Consider the following 15,796-nt stretch of genomic DNA (forward strand, 5'->3'; position numbering starts at 1 on the left):
ACATAACATGTAAGATTTCAAAAGTGGGGGCGACCATGTCAAATAGGGGCACTTTCCTACAGGTGCGCTCACAGACTGGAGGGAGGCCCTGGTGGCCTCTGCCACAGCCTCTCAATGTCGTGCTATTCAACTAAAATATCCCCATTGAGTATACCTCATGAGTGAGGCCATGGAGAACGGGAGTTATTCAAACACAGTTATGCCCGCTAGTGTACGACCCCCATGAGAACCTTTTTACTATTTGAAGCTGTGCTATGATTTGGCCCATTTGGGAGCAGATGCTCGCATGCCTGGAAGAGGCTTGGGCTGCAGGTTCCCAAGAAATTCCAAGATCACTGCTACTAATTACTGACAATCTAGATGGCAACAGTTACCAAAGACCACTTGTGGCAGGGATTAGTTATTGCCAAATGTAACTGCATGGCAGCCTGGAAAGACTTCCAAACACAAAGATTTGCGCACTTAGTTTAACTGAAACTGTAAAATTGTAACGTGTATTCTCCGGTGTACATTGAATAATGGCGGCCGGCCCTATATCAGAGCAAAACCAGGACCCCTGAGGAAGGGTCGCGTTTTGATGAACCAAAATGCATTGGATGCAGTCATGAACATGAAATGAATGTTATGTTGTATGAAGAATGGATTACACTGTATCATGGATGAATTGATTTTTTGAAAATAAACTAAGTGAAGTAACCCATACAAAGAACAATTGAATTTCATTCATTGAACTTGATGATAAAAGATGTGAAGAAACAATTTTACAGTTTCAGTTAAACGAAGTGCGCAAATCTTAGTGTTTGGATTTGTCGATCACACTCAACCACGTTAAGTAAGGCCACCGACAGACAGTGGAACAGATTCTGCAGCACAAAAGCACAAACAGGAATTTGTGAAACGAACGCTTAATACACTTGAAATTGGGATAACCGGAGTGCACAGGAATACCAAACTTAATTTAGCCTGGAAAGACTCACATGGACATCTTCTCTAGAGGGATGGAAAAGGACGAGTTGTTTCTTTAGTTTGGAGCAAACGATATACATGGCTTGGGGCTGCCCTCAATCTTATGGATATGGAATCGATAGTCCTTATACTGGGGAATCCAGCTCAAGCCTTGCAGTGGAAGACACTGGTCGTTATAAACAGATTTGCAGACATTTGAGCCTAACACGGTCTAGACAAGGGGGAGGAGGGGCAGAAGGGGTGCACCCACGATGGGTGCAATGCATAAACTAGACATCTGGTGTCTCGATCGACCGATCCTCATGTACGGTCTGATGGCTGCTCTGTTTTGTGGCAAAATCAATAACGGTTTTAAAAATAACAGTTTTGCAGTGGCGTACACATAAAAAGCAATGTAGGATCTATTCATTTGTTAATCACCCCCTGTAAAAGAAGTGTGCAGAAGCAAGGAGGAATTGCCTGTGGTTTGCTGGAATCACAATAATGGAGGAGCACCAAACATTTTGCCAAGTTGAATCAATGTTCCATAGAAGTCATAAACTGTGCATTATATGGCTCCAGTAGCAAAATAAGTTAAACTTTGATCTGTTAGGTCGAGCCCACTAGACAGCACATAAGCGGTCTGTTGCGAGGCATACTGTGGTGGCTTACACCAAGAACCTAGGTCTTGTGGCCCACTCATTGATTACCATTGGCTGGCTTTCTTTGTCAGTTACTGGTATGCTAGTTACTGAGCTAACTTGAATCTAAGTAAAAACGATTATTAATTGTAACCACACTATAATGCATCTAGCAAGCTGTGCAGAGTCTAAGAACGATTTGCTAGGTCAATAGGTCACAAAGACCTATTGGCTTTGCCAACGCTTGTTATGAGTTATGTTTGGGCTTGCTTAATTCAGAGGATCATAATGATAGATCAATTGACATTGTCTGTGGGAATTCTACTCAATTGGATTATGCAAATTGATTTACTGCTTCATTAAGGAAAAATCTGCACATTTGCACATAATACATTTCAGCCAAAAGAAAAATATCCCTTCATGATGCAATTGGTCCCCGTACTTCAGCCATACGAACAATAGTTACTTACCTGTAATCTGTGGTTCTCCAGTATTGGTGTCTTTCAGAGATTCACATGCCTGAATCATTCCCCGTCGTCGGTGTGGGAGTCCCACAGTACATAAAAAAATCAATAATATGCCATAAATATGTAGTAAATGACAATAAAAACATACCAGGAAGTAAAGTAGCCAAAGCTACAGTAGGAAAAACTTCCACATCTATGATTATCCCAGTCATTTTGTATAGTCCAAACTACAGCCAATCAGGCGCCAGCACCCACCACCCACCAGAATGTTCTCCCCAGAGGCTCAGGCTCTCAGATTTTCTCGCAAGGAGTGAAGGTAAACCATAATAGCCTAAAAGCCTCTGAGGGGAGGTGGGCGGGTTGCATGTGAATCTATGAAGGACACCAATACTGGAGAACCACAGATTACAGGTAAGTACCTATTCTTCTCCAGTATTAGGGGTGTCTTTCATAGATTCACATGCCTGAATCAGAGTAGCTAGCAGTACACATCCGTGCTAGGCAGACGTCAATGGTTGTCTAGCTTGTCAGCATATAAGTCCTAAAACAGTGTAAACTGAAAATACACATCATTTTAAGCATAGGAGAATGCAATCATGTAAGCATGTGTAAAAACATAACATATGAAGCGTCTGACAGCAGTAATGGAGGTGGGAAAACAGAGGCTCACCTTAGTTGAAAAGATTTCGTAGAACTGCACGACCCACAGAAGTATCAGCTTCGCTGGTTGCCTCCAGACAGTAATGTCTGGTAAATGTATGGCGACAGGCCCAAGTAGCCGCTCTGCAGATCTGCTGAAGAGTAACTCCAGCGAATAAAGCCGTAGACGATGACAAAGCTCTTGTGGAATGAGCTCTGGGTGCTGCTTGCAACGGTCGTCCTGCTTGCATATGGCAAAAGGCAATGGCAGAAGATATTCATCTCGCAATAGTCTGTTTCGAAACTGCCTGCCCCTTATGAATAGCACCGTAGGTGATAAACAGTTGGTCAGAAGTGCGCAAAGCGGATGTCCTCTGCAGATAGAATTTAAGACATCTCTTAATATCCAGATTATGCAACGCCCTTTCCGCCGGTGTTTGCAGGTTAGGAAAAAATGACTTTAGAATTATAGGTTCGTTGAGGTGAAAATCCGAAGGTACTTTAGGAATGTACTTCGGATTAGTGCGGAGTATCACAGAGTCACTTGTAAACTGCAGGAAAGGATGGTGAACTGTAAAAGCCTGGATATCACTGACTCTTCTGGAGAATGTTAAAGCCAGCAGCAGTGATACCTTCCACGAGAGATATATTTCAGGTCGGCCTTGTGGATGGGTTCGAATGGATGACGCATGAGTTGTGCCAGGACTACATTAAGATGCCACGCAGGAGGCTGTCGGCGTACTGGAGGGAACATCCTAAAGAGGCCTTTAAAGAATTGTTGTATAATCCTCGCAGAGTATAGGGAATTAGTACCATCCTGCCGATACCTTGAGATCGCCGCCAGAAAAACCTTCAGGGTTGCGTGAGACAGGCCTGATTTTGCTAATTGCAGGTAGAAAGGTAGAATCTCTTCCGGCGTTGCTGAAAAAGGGTGAACCCTGTTTGAGCGACACCAGATGCAGAAATGCTTCCATTTAAGACTATGTCTTTATGGTAGCGGGTGCCCTTGCCTTGGCCAGAACCTCCTTGCATTCCTCCGGGATGTTTAGGTGAGCGTACTCACGGTACTCAGGCGCCAGGCAGCTAATCTCAGTGATGTCGGATCTGGATGATAAACCTGACCATTCTGCATGCTGAGTAAGTTCGGGATGGGATTCAACGGAATCGGTTCGCACTCTGACAGAAGAAGCAGCTCTGTAAACCAATACGGGTGCGGCCATCTGGGAGCAATTAGGATCAATCGGCACGGTTCCTTTTTCATTTTCCGCAGAACCTTAGGGACTAGTGGAATCGGTGGAAATGCGCACGCATATGTCAGAGACCAATCTATCGAAAACGCATTCCCCTGAGAGTCTTTGTGGGGATGCCAGCTTGTGAAGAATTGGCATTTGCTGTTGGTCTTTGACGCAAATAGATCTAGGTCTGGTCGACCCCACAGGCGAAAGATGCGTTCCACTGTCTGCTGATGTAGTTCCCACTCGTGAGTGGAGACCGTCGTCCTGCTGAGTGCGTCTGCCAAGACGTTCACTGTTCCTGGAACATGCACTGCTTGAAGATTTATATTGTGCTTTAAGGCCCATGCCCATAGTTCTTGGGCTTCTTGGGATAGGAGAAGAGATAGTGTTCCTCCCGGCTTGTTGAGGTAATGCATGCTTGTTGTGTTGTCTGTTCTTATCAACACATTGGCATCCTGAATGAGTGCATAAAACGCATTGAGTGCCAGAAAAATGGCTCTCAGCTCCAGACGGTTGATGTGCCATCGCCTTTGTGGAGCAGTCCACTTGCCGCTGATTTGAGACCCTGAAGATGCGCTCCCCAGCCCCAAAGAGACGCATCCGTAGTGATGGTGAGGCTTGGTGCATCTTGAAGGAATGCACACCCCTGTTGGAGGTCGTTTTTGTGTCCACCAGCGGAGAGAATTCCACATGAGCGGTGTGATCCTGATGAGATCTTTGAAAGTGCCGGGGACCTGTAACCACTGCAGGCTTAGTTCTTCCTGGAGCGGTCTCATCCTGAGGCGACAGTTTGGTATTAATGGGATGCAAGATGATATCATCCCCAGAAAAGACTTGTATAGCCGAACGGAAACTGACTTTTTTGATAACAGATTCTGCGCCGTTTTTTATCTTCATTTGTCTCTCCTCCGAGACAAAAGCTTGGAGCTTCTGGGTGTCCAATGTTGCTCCTAAGAAAGCTAGTCTTTGAGAAGGTCTCAATTGGGATTTGTCGAGGTTGATGGACAGGCCCAGAGATTTGAACAGGTGTAGACACTGTTGTAGTTGAGAATGTACGACCTCGCGAGAATTGGCCTTTATAAGGCAGTCGTCTAAGTATGGGAAAATTTGGATTCCCTCCAGCCGGAGGTGCGCCGGTACTGGAGCCAAAACCTTGGTAAAAACTCTTGGCGCTGACCGTAGTCCGAAAGGAAGGACTTTGAATTGGTAATCCCTGCCAGCCACCCTGAAGCGCAGGAATTTTCTGTGGCGAGGTAGAATGGGGATATGGAAATATGCATCTTGGAGATCTAAGGTGGCAATGAAATCTCCCGCTGCCAAAAGATGTAATATTTCCTGAAGCGATAACATCCTGAAAGTTAATTACCTTAAATACTTGTTTAGAGCGCGAAGATCTAGGATCGGGCGCCACTCTCCGTTTTTCTTTTTTATTAGGAAAAATCTGGAGTAAAACCCCATTCCCCTAATCTTCTGAGGTATGCTCTCGATCGCTCCTTTTTGCATCATCAATCTGATTTGGGCAAACAGCTCCTTCAGTTGAGCTGGAGGTGGTCCTTTCGGGGGAACATTTGGAGGAAATTTCTCGAATTCTAGGGCATGGCCCCTGGCCACAATCTCCAGGACCCATTTGTCTGATGTTATTGACTGCCAATTTGAGTAACATTTTGATATTCGCCCTCCAATTTTTTCTCTAGAGCGGGGCAGCGGTGGTGGCTGGTGAAATGTCTCATTGGAGCTTATCTTTTCAGCGGTAATTTGTCTTTCCCTTGTTCTGGGCATAAGTAGGCTTTCTCTGGCCGTAAGATTGGTAGCGCTGGGTATGATATTGTTGATTGTTTTGTTTGTAGGAGGACTGTTGGTTATATCCTCCTCTGTTGGAGGACGCTCCCTGTTCCCTCGCTCCTCGAAAGGGCGGCTTACGGAATTGGAGGGTGCCCAAGGATTTTGCTGTTTCTGTATCCTTCTTTATCGTCTGTAAGGCTTCCTCCACCTGTGGGCCAAACAGATATTCACCATCATATGGCATGTCCAGCACCTTATTTTGGACTTCTTGTCTAAAGGAAGTAGAACGTATCCACCCCTGTCTACGAAGAACCAGAGCCCCCACTAGCTGTCGAAAGCACGTTGAGGCTACATCCACTGCTGAATCAATAATTTCTTCTGAGATTCTTTGGCCTTCCTGCAGTATCTGGAGCGCTTCAGCCTTGGAAGGTGGTCAATGAATGGTGCAATGTCTGACCACATCTGTCAGTCATACCTTCCTAAGATACCAATGAATTAGCCGCTCGAACAGTCGTAGCCGCCATAGTGGAGACTCGCTTCCCTATCGAATCTAGGCGTTTGCCATCTCTGTCTGGCGGGGCTGTAACCGGAAAAGAAGGGTTCCTAGTCCTCTTTTGGGCTGCTTGGACAATGACAGAGTCAAGCTTCGGCTGCCCAATAAGGCACACAGGAGATTTGTCCGGTGCTCTGTACTTCTTTTCCATTCTTGGCAGGACTGGAGGAATGGATGCCGGGGTTGCCATGACTTTTATACCCTCCTGCCAAATAAAGTCAATGATGGGTATAGACTTAATCTGTTTCTTGGGCTGATCTTTAAAGTCATATAGGAAACAGTCTTGTTCTATATGCTCCATATCAATATGAAAACGTTTAGTTGCACGCTCCATTAAAAAGTGGAAGCTACCCACGTCCACCGGTGGTGAAATTGAGACTGAGGCGAAGGGGAAGGTGTCTGCACCTGGTATTCATCCCACTCCGACTCATCCTGTACCTCTCCTTCTCTTTGTTCCCCTTCTTCCGAAGCCGGAGGATCCACTTCCTCCACCTGAGACTGCGGTGTAGGTGAAGCAGGATTTGTTCGTTGTAAAACTGGCACAGGCGCTTCAGTAGCCGGAGTAACAGGCACTGAGCCTGTAGTTTCAGATGGCGGAAACCTTCTATAATAATCATCCAACATATATTTTAGGTTGGTCAGTAAAGCAACTGGTACTTGCACGACAGGTACACAGTATCTGGGGCGCCATTTGTACAGGTGGTTGTTCATCCTCCTGTGCCTCTTCTTGAAACTTTATATTTAGCTCAGAAGGACTAGTGGCTGCTCCGAATGTATGAACCACGTCATCCTCACTGTCCGAGTCTAAAGGTTGGTCAGGAACCTGCGATGATGTTCTGAGGTGAAATATGCAGGGGTGAAAGTGGAAAAACTGTCTCTTGCCTTTGAGTTTAAGACTGCTTTGGTTTAAAGAACACAGTCGGCGGTGACCAGACCTGCAACGCAGTGCAAGATGACAATTGCGTCGTCGACTGTTTTCCGCTGCTACAGGAGCAGACGTCAAAGGTTCCGTCGTCGACTGTATAGGCTTCGTCGACGGATTGGGCTTCGCGACGGATTGGGCTTAGTCGACGGTACGACCTTCGTCGACGTCTTCGTCGACGGCGGTAACTTAGTCGACGGAGTGGAGCTCGCCGACGAACCCGTCGATGGCATCTTCTTCGTCGACGGTAGAGCCTTCAGAGGAGCGGACGACGAGGAGACGATGGCCGTCGTCGACGAGAGAGGTCTAACGGTTACATAGACCATGGTAGGTGAAGAAGCTGTCGTCGTCATGATCATCTTGGGTTTGGGCGAGAAGGTCATAGTCTACGTAGATGTAGTGTCGACGGAGGCCTTCGTCGACGAGAAGACAGAAGATGGCGTCGACGATAATGAAGTTTCCTGAGGTGAAACTTTGTCAGCTGTCTGAGGCAATCTCTTGGTGGACAGTTTTTGAGGTACAGAAGAACTCTCCAAGTCCTTGCCTGTGGGGTTAGCCTTAAAAGTGGAAGGCTTGTCAGATCCCTTAGAAGGTTGATGTTTTTTAGCAACCTTAGCCCCAGGCGATGTCAATACTTAAGACGCAGGCCTCTTAGTAGATGTTGAAGTGGAACCAGAGGCAATACTGCCAACCTCAGACACAGGATTATCAGAATCCTTAAGCTTTTGTAGCCACAAAAGCAACCGACCCTCTCTGTCTTGGAGAGTCTTTTGAGGAAAAGTTCTGCAGATCTTGCAGTCCTTGACTTGGTGATCTGGATAGAGACAAATACATTTTTTGTGGGGGTCCTCTTTAAAAAGCCGGAGCTTACCACAAGATTCATAGGCTCTAAACAGAGACTTCTTTGAAGACATTCTAGAAGAAAATATACAAAAGAGGAAGATAGAGTTGAAAAAAGTGAGCAGAGCTCAGGGAGACTCCCTTCACACGACGTGCGGTAGAAAATATGAGAGCTTGAGCCTCTGGGGAGAACATTCTGGTGGGTGCTGACGCCTGATTAGCTGTAGTTTGGACTATACAAAAGGACTGGGATAGTCATAGATGTGGAAGTTTTTCCTACTGTAGCTTTGGCTACTTTACTTCCTGGTTTGTTTTTATTGGTATATACTACATATTTATGGCATATTATTGCTTTTTTATGTACCATGGGACTCCCAGTCCAACGACGGGGAATGATTCAGGCATGTGAATCTATGAAAGACACCCCTAATACTGGAGAACTTCACTTCGTTGTTTTTCTATGATCCAGAAACACCTCACAGTATTGGTTTTTCGTCCAAAGCACGGCCAGCATGAAACTGAATCCTTTCTGTTGCATAACATGAAGGCATTATTGCCCCACTTGCACTGCTACACCATTGCAGTGCACCCCTTCTTGAGACCGGCATTCCAACATAATCATGAAAATTGGGCTGCAGGTGCATATATCCATTCAGGTTTAGAATTATAGGGCCCCTCTTCTGACATTCAAATATGTCAGAATCACTCCCGATATACTCACCCGGTCTCTGCCAATAGGCAGAGGGTGCGCCGTGTACATGTTTCTTTTACCATCATAGCCTGGCTGCCGATCACCAAAAATTTGCATCTTGAAATGCCGCACCATGGTATCCACGACCTCCCTGAAAAGAACAGCAAAAAAATTAAGAGTGTTAAATAATGGAGGTTCTCTGTAATTCAAGTGAAAAAACTAATATACTACAACCGAATGTGCCGTAGCCAACAGATAACATTGTGGAACCATGAGGAGAATGAAATGTGGTACATTCACTGCTGCACCTTTCCAACTGATCGCCCATAACTGCCTCGAAACGAATCTAATCAAGCAATGCATTTTCAATCACGCTACTACTATTATATGCTAAACCTCAAATGGCATGAGCACAATTATTTTGGTAATGCTGATTAAGGATACAGATTGAAATGTTCAAGTCCTACCTAACTTCTGGAATAGATTATTTTGGAAATACCATAAACTGATTTGTATGCTTTCAGTACTTCACAATTCCAGGATTGTTCAGCATGTATTGTATTTGCATTTATATAGCCCTTATTACCCTGACGAGTCTCCGAACTTTTTTGGCGAGTAGCACGCTAAAGAATTAGTATAGTGAACTATGCAAGTAATTTGAGTGGTGGATAGGTTAGTCAGTCATTTGGATTCAGAAGGATAGCGGCTGGGTAAAAGAGGGGAAAAAAGGTTCGCATTTATATAGCGCTTGTTACCCCTGGGGATGTTGAGTGGCTTTATTGGCGAGTAGTACGCTACTCCGGAGCCCATAAAGGATAAGTAACAAGTTTTTTTTTGTTGTTTTTTTTTTTTAGAGTTTTATGTAGCGCAAACTAGAACAGAGAAATCGGATATCAGAGCGCTTTACATGAGCACCAGTTTTGTTACACATGGACACAGTCATTTTTCTTAGACACGAGGAGATTAAGTGATTTGCCCAGAATCACAGGATGTTTTAGTGTCATTGCAGAGACTCGAAAATGGTTCCCCAGCTTCGAAGTTGACCGCTCTAGCCGTAAGGCTACATCCTCTCCCCAATATGATGAACAAAAACTATCAAAGTTGACAGATCAGATAACATTTTGCTCGACCGTAGTCAGTTAAGGCAAGACACTAAATCAGAGAAAACTGCAGGAAATAGAAGATTGGAATAAAATACGATTAAAAGGCTGAACATCTAATTAGTGGATTATACAGCACTGACTGAAGAGAAGATCATAGAAAAGCTCAGAGATGCAAATGATTGAACACTGGGAATGTGAAAATTTGAAAATTCACGAACCTTTGGACCATCAGGTAGAGTTATTAAGAAGGACGTAGGACATGTGCTACATTTAACCCCTTCCATGCGGCCGAGATTCCCCTGGTGTGCTGTAAACACGAACAGAGGCGGGCCGTGACGAACCCCAGCCGTCATCAGCACACGAGCACCGTCGTGCATGACGGCTGGGGTTCGTCATCAGCATGGAAGGGGTTAAGTGTGCTTTAAACATATAAAACCATTTTACTGCTTTTTCAGGTACTTTGAAAAATGTCTTCCCGATGAAGGCAAAGTTATTCCAAACCATAATCGAGGAGACTTTTCAATCAAATAATAGCATTTTTTATTTCAATTAGCTTTGAAGTTTACCCTACTCATAAGCTCATATATTAACATTGAAAAGAATCAATAAAAGGATGTTCTTTTACAATTTGGTAATAATAAGCATTTACTAATAATACAAATTCTATTAATTGCAATAATTTTGAAATTTGACAGACCAAAGCAGTGACCAGTCTAAAAGCCCAGCCAACGTATTTCCCCGCACACAGACGTATTCTCTCAATACTCATATAGTGATCAAGGAACAAATCGAGGCAAAACTTTTGTTTTTACAAGAATTATCCATTTGTAAATATGCTCTTTAGTCACTGGCTCTTAATTCCAGGGAGTTATTTTGTCACTTCTCTCTCGGATAGATCTTCAATACTCTTTGTATAACTTTATTAAAATGTATTATAATCAGGAATGCTAAGTTATAACATTCTTCCTATCCTGTTAATATACCCCCACCGACTGCTCCCCAGTAACATTCCCACAGGACAATATATAGGGCATTCACTGTAGCCAAAGGACAGCTGTTGAGCGCATTCTCGAGCTTTGTGTACAATGGACTCATGATGCTCCAGATTACACACTACATTGTCAATTCAACTCCCGCCCCTCAACACGTTCCCATCTCACCAAGCATTTCATGTATTCCATCTGTACCCCTCAAGCACAGTCGCAAGCATTTCTCATGGTGATCTAGCGTTGGGCGGCTCAAGTAACTCTGCGAGCATTGCAACCCATGCCAGTAAATCATCTTGCAACTTAATGTCTCAAGATTTCCGCACGTGACTTTCTGCTACTGCCCACTATGCCATGTCTCAGCTAACTGCCCACCAACAGAGTGCTAGGTGACATCCATTGGATCACTACCCTAAGCTTCGCAATCACTAGTCCCAGCAATATGAATTTTCTAATAAGGTTTTTCATTGCCTGGTGTGACCACTTTCGTAACGGAATTATACCAAGAAAGCAGGGTTTTAGATCTCCGGAGACCGTCCACCCTGTAACTGCTCAGTCTAGTAACCACAGCTTGCCAATAGCTGTCTAGTATGGGGCACCGCCACAGCACGTTCAGGATATCTGCTCCAGTCACATGGCGTGGACAGGAGGACGCCCTCCCAGTATAAATAGCACGCAACATTTTCAGGGAGATGTAGATCTAGTGGACTACATTATATTGTAGTAATTTAAACCATGCATTGGTGGAGGTCCTCTTCACCCACTCATGTATGCCTTTCCACTCCTAATCTTTAAGTGGGTCACCCAGTATCTCCTGCCATCTACCCTGAGCTGTTAGGGTGCGCGACAGGACGTCCTCCTGAAGTGCCCTGTAAACATGGGAAACAAACTTTCATCCCCCAGTCGTATTGAGCAGAGTCATTAGAGTCTGGGACCCCAGGGTGCGTCCGGAAGTCTGGCCAAAATCATTTTACTGTGTCTGCAATCCTAGCAAACTCTGAAAATTGCCCGGTGCCAAGTTAAAGGTTTCCACAGCATCGGGAAGTGTAACAAATTTTTCGTTGGGATATAATCTCACAGGGTTTCATAGCCCACAGCATGCCACTGGTTGACGGACATTGTACTCACTGTAGGAAGCGGGCTCTTTATATATGTAAGAAAGTGGCTTTGTATATACTGCACCAAAGTAAGTTACAGTGTGCACAGAGTCCACAGTCCCCAGAGGTTTGGCAGAGGTTAAAGTTAGATATAACCTAACTGTCTAAAGTGGTAGATTGGTCGAGCAGTAAGGCAGTATCAGAGGACATTGTAAAGCATTTGTTGTACACCCGCAGTCAGCAAATGGTCTCGCACACAAGAACACAACTCTAGGCCAAATGTTTTGCATTTAAAAATATATTGTTTTATACTTTCTCAGAATTAGGTGCCACAGTTGAATACTGCAATAGATACAGTTGTTGCAATATGCTACAAAATCTTAACATAATAATAACATTGAGCTCAGTGGGAATTTTAAGTAAATGCAATATCCATTAGTTTGCATACGTTTTTCTTACTCTGGGCTGGATCCTGGATTCAGCCCTGATGCATTTCCTGCAAACAGTTGAAATAAATCGTTTTTGTTACAGAGGTGATTTTGAAGGAATATTTGTATGTTTTGAAAATGGACAGTTAGAAATATTTCTGGCAAAAACCAGGCAATGTTATCCTACGGAAGGAAATCAGGTGATTAGAAAATCACTGTTTTAATTACTTTTAAGGTCAGTGCTGGGCACAAAGATCCAGCACTCTGATCTCTCCTGGTAACGAATTAGTAATTTCATTTTCGTTGATCGGGTGATTTTTAGTGAATATTTCAAAGTTTCAAAACTCGACACTTGAAAGAATTTCCAAGGGAAAACCAGCCAATGTTACCCTATGGAGAAAATGTAGATTATAGACTGGCAGAGTTAAAGTTCTGGGGTAAGACTCAGGGGTCTCCCAGGGTCAGGTAGGTACAGTTGTTACACCCTCAGCGGCAAAAGGGCAGCCGGGTGCAGCGAGAGTAGGCCCAATGCCTGCCTATAGCGGGTAGGGGGCCTTTGGTGGCTGCTAGCAGGCAAGCCACGTGGCTATGGAAGCGGAGCTCCTGGTCACTTACTCAGGGCAAGTGGGGAAGTAGTTCAGAACAGTTGGTGCACTCCCAGTGACACTGGGGTGGCTGGGTGAAGGGTGCATTTGGGCCGTCCGGCACCCATTGGATTTCAATGGGAAAGCTGCGTGACGAACAAAGGCTGCAAGCTCGGGGACGGAGATTCTTCAGGTGTGACAACCACTTGGAGAGATAAGTTGGGAAGCTGAAGGTTGGGTAGACACCGAGGAGTTGGGCAAAGGGGGCCGTGGGGCACCAGGTGCAGGGGTGTCTTTTGGTGTTGGGAAATCTAACACTCTGCTGGGCGCGGTTGGAGGGGTCCCTGGTTGTGAGGCAGCAGGCATCAGGAGCGTCGAAGGGGGTCCTTGTGTGCTGGATTCATGGTCACAGTTGCCAGGGGGACGAAATCATTGCCTGTTCACAAAGGCACAGGCAGGGCTCGGCGGGTGCAGAGTGTACTGGATTTGCGGTTCCTGGCTGGCACCAGGGGTTGTTGCTGTTTGAGCATAACCACTGCTCGTGGGAGTCCCAGTCTTTAAATGAGTAAGGCAGTCCGGTCCTCCGGGGTTTTTGAGGTTGCAGACCACTGGAGACGCCGGGGTTCAGCAGGAGCTGGTTCGAGGTTCGACAGGCCGGTAGAGCTGGGGCCAAGTCAGTTGGTGTGGTCCTCTTGTTAGCAGCTGCACGGCAGGTCTTCTTTCTTCTTTGTAGTTTCGGAATCTGGATCTAAGGAAGGTTCAGGGTGCCCCAAAATACTAGATTTAGGGGCGTTACAGGTAGGTAAAGGTCAGGAACCGATGGGTCCCTTCCCTGGGGTGGGTAAAGCCCCTATTCTGCCACTCTCCAGTGGGAGGGGGCAGGAGCCTGTCCCTGGTTGGCTGGGTCTCCCCATCCTCAAGATGGCGGGGACTCGAGGTTGTGCTTCACCTCACCTCCCCCACCTTAGGGGTGGAGTTGGCAGAGGTGGGCACGCCTGCCCTCCTCACTTGTTTTTTCCGCTGGTTCTCCTCCCTTAGATTTTGGTGGTGGGGTTGGGGTAGGGGCAGTAGTGCTCACTCTTTGACCCGGAGTGATGGAGTCATCGGAGTATTCTGCCTCTGACATGATTGAGATCTTCGGAATCTTCTGGGACATCTGGGCCTTCGAAGATGTCCACCGGTTCCAGAGCTGATTTCTGCATGATGTGTCTACGGGCCCTTCGATCTCGAATGGTCTTTGATCGAAAGGATGCGCAGGCTGGACAGCTGGACTTGTCTTGTTGAGGTGAAGCACAGGTTGCAGACCTTGTGATGGTCACCGTGCATAATTTTTACTCCACACTGGGGGCATTTCTTTAATGGCTTCCTTTCCATGAGCTGTAGGCCTCACGGCGTGGATAGGCCCAACGGCCCGCGTCGATGACCGGAATCAAGCCGATTAAGTTGCTTCGAAGGTTGAGATGTTTCAAAGTTAATCCAAAGAGTTAAGGAAGTTTCTTCGCGTCGAAATACTTTACAACGTAGATCTAGAACCGGAGCGGAAAAGTTGCATCCGAACCCAATGGCGGAAAAAAACAATCTGAGGATGTAGTCGATGCCCATACGCACTATCGTCCAAGGGAGGAGTCACCTACCTCGTGACTACAAAGACATCTTCAAGACAACAACAACCTGCAAGCATCCAAAACAAACACCAGATGGCGATCTAATGCCAAGTGTGATATCTGCAGCTCATATGCCTCGAACACCACATTTTGGTTATTTGTACAAGTTTTAAGGAATATCTATAGTTTTCAAAACTCCACACAGTCGTTTTTTGGAGGGAACATTTTCAAGGTTATCCTATGGATGAAAAACAGGTGATCAGTTTGCAGGTAAGTAAACAACTGTGGAAGATAAGATTCTGGAGTTAGACTCTGGGGTCTCCCAGGGTCAGTGATGCACTGTTGAACCTTCAGCGGCACTAGGTGCAGAGTGTTGAGGCCCAATGTTATCCAATAGGTGCTATGGGGTCTCCGGTCGGTGGCTGCTGGCAAGCAGGCCACTGGGTTGTGGGAGCAAAGCTCCTAGGGTTAAGCTCAGGGTAAGTTGGGGTCGTAAGTAGCACCAAAGGTGCACCCTCAGCGGCACTAGGGCGGACTGGTGCAGGGTGCCGTTTTGAGGTCATGTGCCCTGTTTTCAATGGAAAACCTCCGGGACAAAGAAACACTGCAGGCTCGGGGGACGAAGATCTTCCAGGTTCAACCACCACTTCGAGGGGTAAGTTGGGATGCTGAGGGTTAGTTAGGCACTGTTGGTTCAGACACACAAAGCCATGGGGCGTCGGGTGCAGGGGTGCCTTTGGGAGTCAGATTTTCTTACCCGCTCTGGTCGCAGTAGGAGGGTCCTCTGGATTGAGGCTGCAGGTGTGGTCAGGAGGCTTGAGGCAGGACAGGGGTCGACGGATCTCGGGTCAGGATCGCGGGAGGGACCTCCTCATGGTTTTTACACTCTAGCTCGAGCCGGGTTCTGCGGGTGCAGAGTGGGCTGGATTTGCAGTTCCTGGCTGCCACCAGAAGCTGCAGTTTAAACACATCCGGTGTTCACGGGAGAAACTGCTTGGAAAGCTAATTCAGGCAGGTCCGCTGGGGTTTTTGGAAGTTGCTGGCCGCTGGACACACCAGCGTTTTGCAGGACCAGGTTCGAGGGGAGACAGGCCTCTAGGGCTGGTGCCAAGTCAGTGGGCGTCATCCTCTTGTTAGCTCTGCACGGCTCTTCATCCTTTTCTTCTTGTAGGTAGGCTGGATGTGAGAAAGGAAGTTTCAAGCTGCCCCTAAATACTAAATTTAGATGAGTTACAGGTAGGTTAAGGGCAGGGACAAATGGGTCCCTTCCCTGGGGTGG

At 46.1% G+C, this 15,796-nt stretch overlaps 1 protein-coding gene across 2 annotated transcripts in view; it reads right to left on the reverse strand.

Moving 5' to 3' along the window:
* AGO4 (argonaute RISC component 4) overlaps positions 1-15,796 on the reverse strand; it is a 464,331-nt gene that overhangs the window by 365,775 nt on the left and 82,760 nt on the right. For both annotated transcript variants that reach the window (XM_086956500.1, XM_086956502.1), the window contains exon 3: positions 8,746-8,866. In XM_086956500.1, coding sequence (XP_086812626.1) covers positions 8,746-8,866 — 121 coding nt within the window. The remainder of the gene's footprint in view (positions 1-8,745; positions 8,867-15,796) is intronic.

This window comes from Lissotriton vulgaris, chromosome 2_1 (genome assembly GCF_964263255.1).
Source record: "Lissotriton vulgaris chromosome 2_1, aLisVul1.2, whole genome shotgun sequence".
NCBI classification, from domain to species: domain Eukaryota; kingdom Metazoa; phylum Chordata; class Amphibia; order Caudata; family Salamandridae; genus Lissotriton; species Lissotriton vulgaris.